The sequence below is a fragment of the Bombus vosnesenskii genome, unplaced genomic scaffold, assembly GCF_011952255.1.
Source record: "Bombus vosnesenskii isolate JDL3184/JDL3185 unplaced genomic scaffold, Bvos_JDL3184-5_v1.1 scf7180000013273, whole genome shotgun sequence".
In the NCBI taxonomy this organism is placed as follows: domain Eukaryota; kingdom Metazoa; phylum Arthropoda; class Insecta; order Hymenoptera; family Apidae; genus Bombus; species Bombus vosnesenskii.
In genome coordinates this window covers 476,058-485,880 of record NW_022882931.1, presented here as the reverse complement: position 1 = coordinate 485,880, position 9,823 = coordinate 476,058, and the positions used below count along the sequence as shown (strand labels likewise).

At 33.5% G+C, this 9,823-nt stretch overlaps 2 protein-coding genes across 7 annotated transcripts; one reads left to right on the top strand and one right to left on the bottom strand.

Annotated features, from left to right (window-relative positions):
- Positions 1 to 363: 363 nt before the first annotated feature.
- LOC117231713 (protein N-terminal glutamine amidohydrolase-like) lies at positions 364 to 9,342 on the bottom strand. 6 transcript variants are annotated; one of them, XM_033490401.1, is made up of 6 exons: positions 7,043 to 7,175; positions 6,097 to 6,502; positions 5,125 to 5,278; positions 4,719 to 4,989; positions 4,436 to 4,602; positions 364 to 432 (listed from the first exon to the last, which is right to left on the bottom strand). In XM_033490401.1, exons 2-5 carry the CDS (start codon positions 6,186 to 6,188, stop codon positions 4,448 to 4,450), a joined length of 672 nt encoding a protein of 223 aa, XP_033346292.1. In that variant the 5' UTR covers positions 6,189 to 6,502; positions 7,043 to 7,175; the 3' UTR covers positions 364 to 432; positions 4,436 to 4,447. The 6 variants fall into 6 exon arrangements, with proteins under 6 accessions (XP_033346292.1, XP_033346297.1, XP_033346294.1 ...); XM_033490406.1 differs by lacking the exon at positions 364 to 432 and having other exon boundaries at positions 2,584 to 4,602; positions 6,097 to 6,277; positions 6,355 to 6,452; positions 7,043 to 7,061; XM_033490403.1 differs by lacking the exon at positions 364 to 432 and having other exon boundaries at positions 2,584 to 4,602; positions 6,097 to 6,282; positions 6,355 to 6,452; positions 7,043 to 7,059.
- On the top strand, positions 7,325 to 8,480 carry LOC117231714 (isochorismatase domain-containing protein 2-like). The gene is made up of 4 exons (XM_033490408.1): positions 7,325 to 7,625; positions 7,792 to 7,935; positions 8,016 to 8,201; positions 8,278 to 8,480. The coding sequence occupies exons 1-4, from the start codon at positions 7,497 to 7,499 to the stop codon at positions 8,428 to 8,430; spliced, it is 612 nt and encodes a 203-aa protein (XP_033346299.1). The 5' UTR covers positions 7,325 to 7,496; the 3' UTR covers positions 8,431 to 8,480.
- Positions 9,343 to 9,823: the final 481 nt, after the last annotated feature.

Genomic DNA, 9,823 nt, shown 5'->3' with positions numbered 1-9,823 from the left:
TACAGTATACATTTGAAAATTTGCGCGTCATTGCCTCTTTTTTTTTTTAATTCTCCGATGCCTACTGTACAATTCTTCTTCAACAGTGTAATACGATACATAATAAACGTAATAAACGTACGCCGGAAATACTATGCGCATACTGAGCAAAATCTTTGTTACAGATAATTTCAATAAACACCAAATATCTCGACAAAGCATGTTAAACGGAGAGAATAGAAAATTCGATTATGCTGAAAAAAGTTTGTTAAGAAATGTTACATAATAGTTTGGACGCAAAAATTCGATCGCACCCAACAAAGAGAAAGAAAAGCGGAATCATTTGGAGAATTAAACTTCGATTACCATTTTTTTTCGTTTTTCTTTTTTTTTTTTTTTTTTTTTTGGAAGTATTCGACATTTTGGTTCTGTTGTTTCACTGTGGCACCTGACCTGAGAAAGAGGAGAGAGAGGATCTTGGTAATGATTCGTAAAAATCGAAACAGTACATCGATAAAAATTCAAAGAGACAAACGGAGTGCATCCATTTATTAAAACTGATTATAGAAAGGACGAAGTTTGGAAATAGATTTCATTTTATCCCATTTATAATTCTTTGTGAACATGCGAAAAAGATTTGTGATTTGTTCCTTTTCCAAAAAGTTGTACAATATGTATTATATGTGTATCGTAGAACGACAATGGTAAGAGAATATGTTAAACGTCGATAAATTGCATAATTCAATATTTTAAACTCTCTTTCATCGGTGTATCGAAATAGATACGATTTAATTAAAAATATCAATATAATAAATATGAAATATTAATAAATATATATATATATATATATATATAATAATAATAATAATAATGATAACTGTCATGATAATATAGTAATTTCTTCTGATATATATATATATTTAGAGCGATACTTTGAACGATAGAGATTAGGTCTTTTCTCAAAATTTTTTTTGTTCATTTTGTGTTTTGGTAATCGAAGATATTACATGCTAAAAACGTCGGTCCCGAGTTTCTCGCATACGATACGATGCCGATGTATAAGCGACAAGACCTTTCCGCGATGATCACATTCGACGACAAGAACCAGTGTTGGGTATGTGTTCGAATAAAATTTCAATGAAATAAAAATAGCAAGGGAATTGTTAATTAATAAATGGTTTATTTACTATTGGAGTTGTTCGTTATTGGAATTATTTATGTTATCTCTTGATAAGATAATGTTATCTAAGTAACATATTATTATACATATATACCCTTATTTCAGTCTCTCGTTTATATATATAACAATAATTTATAAATCCTGAAATATTTATTGTATTCTATTGATATATCCTGAGGAATATATAAATTAATTATTGTTTGCGTGTTTATATAATGTACACATATATTACGTATTACAAATAATAATAATAATATATATAAATTATATTTCCAAGGATATATCAATAAATATAACATGTACCTCAAGAGATTTATAAATTATTTTTTATATATTTATATTTAATACTTTAACTAATATATGTATAATATATAAAATATATATATATATATATATATATATATATATATATATGACTAATTGGAAAAAGAAAAATTTAGTTGTCCGTTAAAAAATTTCGAATAACAACAGTGAGAATGATATCTACCCAACACTGGTAAGAATGATATATGTACATTCAGTGATTAATTAATTATCCCACAATCGGTGATACGTCTGCTTATAAGTATGTATGCAAATAGCAACGTGATATAAAGTGAATTAGAGAAAAAACACATGTCGATGATAAAGACAAAGAGATCTAGTGAAAGATGTTGGAAGGCAAAGAGTGGACGTACCCTTAGACTATAAACGCGACTGTCGGTTCTTCGCCTTTTTCAACAATGATCCTCAATCTACTCGAAGAACCGACAGCTCGTTTGCATTCGCTTGTCGATTAAATTTTCTGTCGCATCGTATCACGCTGTGTTACAGCTAAAAACAATAGATTGGCTAAAACATCTACGAGTACATAGTCTTGTTGCAATTGTAAAGTTATTCTCATTGAAATCGTAACAATTTACATGCCAATACAAATTTACGTTCGCGAAGTTTCAAAACGAAGGACGATTGGAGTATTTCAATTGAAATAAGCGAATAGAGAAGTAAATGGAAAGTAATGTAAGAAATCTACTACGTAGATACAGTATACATGTACTCTGTTTTAGAGAGGTCAAAGGTTCCGAGATTTTCGTTGTCAAAATTTATTTCCGAGAGTCTAAGGGACATTCGTTGATTCGAAAATAATATTTCGATGTAGGCAACAATTGGTCGCGTTGGATGCTCGAATTAAGCCTCGATTTCCATTGATCAAATTTTCACAGAGAAAATTCTGTTTCGACAAGCAAACACACTACATATTATAAAGAATCAATTTTTAGTATCAATATCAGTATATACGTAGGTATTCAAAGTAGAAAGTGTAAAGTATCACAAGAATTACAATAACTATTTTACATTATCGCAAAGATCACGTTCTCGCCCTTACTGTCTCGGTTGCACAACAATAATAAGCGCTTTCCTCGTTTTCTTTTTTTTTGTGCACCAGCGCTAATAAAAGCGCCAGTAAATACTTCGTCGAACGAATGTGTCCATAAATACGTCAGTCTTAGACACAATAGCTATAACGATAACACCACCAATGGAGCAAAGCCGCGATAAAGATTTACGCGTTATGATAAAACGTATGAAGACGAGAACAGTCATCCCCAATACTTGGGTCAGAACCCAAAAGCTTGGAACATGGTCGATAGTTAATGTGTAGCAGACAACACAGAGAGATGGGGTTCTTGGCAAGGTTCTGTAAAAAGACTTTTAAAAAGAGGGGAACAAATAACGTATCAGCATAGCCTAGAAATAGAGGCAAATAGATATCGACACTATAGGAAAAAGCGCATGTCCTTGCAGAAACCACTTTTTTTCTCACGATATTGCTACTTGTGTCTAATCGTATCAAGTACATTTTTACACATAAGTAGAACTATCGTTATAAAAGAATTGGTTTTTCTAAAGACGTGGATCTTTCTTGTAAGTTTTGATTTCTTTATTAAAATGGAGAAATGTCCAAACATTATAGGAGCCGAGGAATAACGAGAGGAGCCAGCAAATCTCGAACTTTGCAACGGTAAGCTGGGGCTCTACGCCCTTTGATCAAATGCGTTTTGTCCAGGCGCTCTCTTTAGTTCCCCGCTGTTACTGCTCCTTGCATTGTTATTGATTAATTATGGAGGCTCCGACCCCATAATTTAATATCGCTGGAACCGTAGCATTCAACGATAATAGTAGGAAAGACCCGTACCAAACCGTAAACCAGAACAAAGCTGTATAATATTGTGAAATTTTAGTAGCCGATAGATAATTTATTAGGAGAAATGTATCAATATTATCTGTTTATATTGTATTCCTTTTAATCACTTTTAATCACAAGTGAAGATTTATTTTCCATGTACCTCTTAGGGCACAATCATACAAGACAAAAGCAGTATATACACTCAATTGAAAAAGTCTCCATATATTGCATTAAATCATTGCTGTTTGAATCCTGGAAGCACAGTAGAAACAAAAGGCTTTATAGATTTAGAGGTATTAATTAATTCTTTCCTTCTTTCTGCTTCCTTCTCTTCTTTCTCTTCATCACTATTTTTTGTTTCCTTCTTTTTTTCCCTTTTTCATATGATGTAAAATTTTCATAAAGAAAACTGCGATTCGACAAGCAAACATACAACAAATTTATTATTAAGAATCAATTTCTAACATCAGTATTAGTATCTTTATGTAAATTTATGGTTTTCACCGTTTTCAACATTTAATAATTTACATATTACATCATGTAGCTTATACGGTTTTGTTAAATGAGATAACATTGAAAAAAGAAGAGGTTTTCATCATTATTATTAAATCGAGAAATAATCATGCTGGATTTTCAAATCAAATTGTTTGTAGAATTAATAAGTTCCAATTGTACGATCCATTTATGGATCCACACGAATATCCATTATATATACTTAAAATCTTAAATATACGGTTTTATACGGGTGTTTCACACTGTGTAATATTTGTAGCGCTCGACCTGTGCGTCGCATGAAACACCTTATATTTAAATTCGAATTAATAGGTAGGAGTAAAAAAATGCGTGAGACACATATAAACAGGGATAGTGTTAAAGGTTATATAGCGAATTAAGAATGTTGATAGAAATAAAATGATCGGTTTATCATTCACAGAGATATAGCTGTGATTTTGAACGATGAATAATGCTTAGATAAATGTTATCATCGAATATTAACCCAATTTCGGTTCACAAAGGTACATGCACTTAACCAATTCCCTTAGGCCATACAATTCATTTGTTGACAATTGGAAATCGAAGCAGACAATCGTTATCCTTGCGGAACTTACTTAGCAGTTTACTTAAGTCGGTGTAGGTTGCGGATGAGGTGTACGAGGAGCCGTTGGGATCGCATTCGGCCTATGAAATCGGTCGAATAATTGGTCTAAAGTCAATACAACCCCAAACCCGGTCCCTGGATCCATGTTAATAAAGGAATCCAAGTTGTCCTTGCACGCTGGAATGTTTGCAAAAGAAGAAACGAATACATGTGTAGTAAGAGAAAAAAAAAGGAGAGAAAGAAATCCCTTTATAGTTGCGTAGCCATGCCTTAACGTTATTCGATAAACATACTTGATGTTGAAATTGGCGGATAATCCGGTGGCGTCTTGATCCATGTTCCATCCTCGCGTTTCATATGATGTCGATCCGATGCAAATTCTCGCAAGTACACATTGGCTGGGATCACTCTGAATCTTCTGTGATGTTCTGGCTGTAGAACCTCGTCCGATCTAAACGTTTCCATCGCGTATTTCCAGAAATGCGTCGGAAACGGCAACGCGCTATCTAAATCGTAAACAACCGCCCTTTCGTCGGGTGCGTAGATAAGGATTACGTGGAAGTCCTATGGATACAAACAAACACGTTTTTTCCCCCAGAGCTAGCTCTATCATAGTTACAGGCTTAAAAAGAAAATGAGAAATCGTGGTCTCTTCGACGTTAATAATCGTTTTCTTTTTTGTTGATTTTGCCAACTGACCCAAACTACGAGCTTATCCTCGTCCTTTCCTGCACGTTGTCGCCAAAGCGGTACGCTACGCCAGGAGTTGCTCACGAAAGCAACATAGCAATGCTGTAATTCCGATCCGTGTCTGGTCGTTACATCTTGACAGAGCTTCCATACATTTTCCTCGCTAGAATAACATAGTTTGTTCTTGCAGACGACCGTGTTCGAGATGATCAAAGATACGCGTTTTTAGATGTGTGCAAATGTGATGCAACACGGTGCAACACGAACGGTGGTAGAAAACAGGGGAAAAAAAAAAGAAACGATAACTCGGGATTGCTAGCTTCGATCACAATCGACCAGAAAGGAAAAACAGTGCACAGAAATAGAGGAAGTGCATGTAGTGCTTTCCGATGAAGATTCGTGATATATATGCAAGCAACTGGAAATGTAAACAGCGCATAGAAATACTGTTAAATGTAGATGATAAGTCGTATGACCCGTGAATCGATATTATTCAAAGTTTTGGAGTAAATGATGGAAATAAGGTTACTGGAGATGCAAAGGAAAGTTTATGTACGGCTGGTAGGTGCTATGTGTTTGTCATGAAATAAACATAGCAATTCGTTCAAGCTGAAAGACGGATGAGACATGTTGTCGATAGACTTTCATAACGAACTAACATGCATGATTAATTCGAAAGAACGTATTAAACTCCTATATTCCTGTTGATCAAAGATTTAAAAAAAAAAGAGGCAAAATACATGATTCTACTAATAAGCAGTGCATGGAAACGCGCGGGTCTTTTCAAAGCGGTGCACAATAGCGTATCATGATTCGTGGATATTTCATACATTTTAAAGATGGCGGCAACATATCGCACTGCCGTCTCTGTACTACTGCAACGTATCGATCCATCGCAAGATATACCGCAATACGACACGTTTATTTGTTCAAATCGATAATTTTATAGAAAAATCGGACAAATTTCGTGAAAACACTTACCAATAACAACTCGTATACACGCACTCGGATGCTTTTGGGAAAAGCTGCACCAACGGCTTCGTATGCCCGGTTTCACGAGGCTCCCCGGCCATTCTTTGTTTACAAACTCGATCAAAGTACCACGATTCGGTAATTAATTAAATACTATTTCCAGATTGTTAAAATTTGTGCAATTCGTGACTTAAACTGCACGTAAACATTATACCAACTGATTAGATCAATCTGGACAGTTTGATAATACTCAAAAAGAATCCGTACATCCGATCTTCCCAGATATCATTGTTTGACTGCCGCTCGTCGCTACTCCACTCTTCTATGTGGCCATCCTACATCCGACTTGCACCTGGGTCGCAGCGCTACCACGCATGCGCGAAAGCAGTCGATTTAAATCACTAAATTTACATCTCTGAATACATATTAAAAAATGTTTTACAAATTTATACGACACACGTTTGTTTTACGTTTTACGTCTAAATTTTCATTTTATAATGCTCTTGGAACATACTTTTATAATTGCACATCTGTATAATAGTTTCACTATCAGTAATTCCTTACGACACGTTTCGTAAAGAATTTTTTTTACAATTTCATTAAGTTTCCATTTGTAATAATCCATTTGTATAATTTAGTAACACAAAATTTAGTATACGTTTTGTATATGTGTGTATGTATGTTAACTGTATATCAATTACTTGTATTTACTGCTCTTTTGTTGACCTTACTATATAACTTTACTCAGTACTATACATGTAAACTTTTAAGCAATCAGAATATTGAAATCTTAATTGAAATTCCAAAAGTACAAGATAAGCAATGCCAAAATATAATGTCAGGATATAATAGATAATGTCAAAATTAAGCAGATACAATAAACAATACTATAACATTACAATGTATTGAAAGCGTATAATGCATATGTACTGTGTACAAATATATACATACGTACCTTGACCGGTCGGCAACTTTTGTACATAAAAACACAAATATACTAGCGACAAGTAGACAAGTTAACGATATATCAACAAAATGAACTACATCTGTAGAAATGTAGGATCAAAATGTAACGAAGCAACATTTTCGCGCTTGCAAATATATTTACACTCCTGTACGATAATTACTGTAATATCTTTATGCACTTTATTATGTTGCTCGCACATCGAGAGGGTTCGTACGAAATCGATTAAATGCAACACGTCTAAAGTTAGTAAAGCTAAGACTGGCCGTGAACTTTGAATATCACGGAATAATATCACGTGCGTCATAACATGAAAGCACGTTAGCTTGCGATATAGAAATTCGTCGACATTGCACCAGTGACCTCGCCAACTGGTTCGCTTTGTAACTCTGCAGGGTCGTTTTATTTCATATTGTCACGCAAATCTTCAAGGATTATTGTAAATATGGCAACAAACGCTGCAAAAGCTGTTTTAAAGCAGGGTAAAAGTGTTCTGTTAATATGTGACGTTCAAGAGAAATTCGCTAAGGTTATGTTCGAATTTGATAAAATCACACAAAACTCGGTGAAATTGGTAAATATGTAGTAATGGATATAGCATGTGATATAAATATATATGTACACATAAGATAACACGATTTAATGGGATCTTAGACTCTTAACATTCGGTACTTGAAAAGATTCTAGGTTATGTAGTACAAATCACTGAGCATAATATAGATTAGATTATATATTTACAGATAAATGCATTGAAGCTTCTAAACGTTCCTATAATCGTTTCTGAGCAAAATCCAAAGGCTCTGGGTAAAACCATTTCCCAATTTGATATTTCTGGTGCCAAAGGGCCATTTGAAAAGACTCAATTTAGCATGTGTATTCCTGAAGTATGGACATTACATAGTTATTCTTCTACAAAGGACACTGTTAAAATACCTTTTTCGATAATTTTTAAAATAAATTTTAGATAAGCAAGGAACTTTCTACAATTTGTGCTGGTCAAAAACCAGATTCAGTTATTCTCATTGGTCTTGAAACCCATGTATGCATAGAGAATACAGCAATCGACTTAAGACAAGATGGATATGAAGTACACACTGTTGCAGACTGCTGTACTTCTCGTACTCAAGAAGATAGATTATTGGCCTTACAGGTAAAAATATAGCGCAATCTTATAAAGAAACAAAATTATAAATGGATATAGTGGTTAATCTGTATAACTTTCACAGAGGATGAGAGATATAGGGTGCCATATAGCTACTTCAGAAAATGTTATTTTCAAGTTACTAGCTGATGCAAAGCACAAGGAATTCAAAAATATTCAAAGTTTGGTAAAAACACCAACGCAATATACTAATCTAGTCCCTCTTGCAAAGATATAAATCACAATGATAAATATATACCTGTGCGTAATGATAAATATAAAATCCTCGAGACTAGTAGGAGAAAATATTTTTTAGAATGATGTACAAAAATGACATAATCTTTATTAAATAAAATTTAATAGAAAGAATACAAAAATCTCAATCTTTTCCTGTCGAACCAAATCCTCCTTCTCCTCGATCAGTATTATCTAAACTATCTACCTCTTCAAGTTCTGGATATATTATTTTTTCACAAATTAATTGGGCTATACGATCACCTGGTGCAATCTTGAAGTCCTCATTACCATGATTAAATAGCACTACTCCCACATTTCCTCTATGTTAAAAAAAACAATGAATGAGAATTTGAACATTTTTGATGCAAAAATAGTACAACTCCACAACCATCCATCGTATCTCTCATACTCCAACATTCAGAAACTTATTTTATACATTTCACAACTGTCTCATAACCACTATATACTATATATAATTTAATTGTTAAAACACTCACCGATAATCGGCGTCAATAACACCTGCGCCTACATCAATATGATGTTTCCATGCCAATCCCGAACGTGGTGCTATTCTTCCGTATGTGCTGTCAGGAACTTCAATTTGCAAATCTGTTTTGACGAGTGCTTTACCATGTCCAGGCACAATGTATTCATAGGCACTGTTAAAAAAATCAATACTCATTAATATATGAAACTTTGATAATTCGGAAACCCCAAACGTTATTTACTATTGTATGTACATGTTTCACAAATACATATACCTTCTTAAATCGAACCCAGCAGCATATTGTGATCCCTTTACTGGTGCAAACGCTTTATCAGACAATTTTACGAATTTTAACATTTTTCCTTCGTTTATCACTGACTTGTGAAACTTGTGTAACTTCTCAAACCACTTGATTGTAACGATACTGAAAAAACAGCGGGAAACGAACCGCCTTTACAGTCCTAGTAGTCATAGTTTGCCACGTAATACGTGATTCAAGTTCGAAAATCTGCCAAAGCGCGAAATTTTAAGTGATTTTGGGATTGTAAAAGGTAATTAAATTATAAAGGACAATGTTAAAAATTGTTGTACTTCTCAAAAACGGAAAGCTTTATTCTATTTACAATATGATTCTGAATAATAAAAAATGTAACAATCATTTATCCGAGAAAAGATGTAAAAATTATAAAAAATCCGGTTAAATACAAGAATATGTAGGAAGTGTAACTGAAATTATAACTGATTCGACTGTGACTTAGCGGTTTTAGTCTCTTCGGATGACGGTATATTAGTAAAATAATTCAGAAAATTATGTAAAAATTATACAAAAATATAATAATAATATTTGGTATAAACGTGCAATAATAATAAACATAATTAATAATACAAATGAACGTATCGTAGGTAT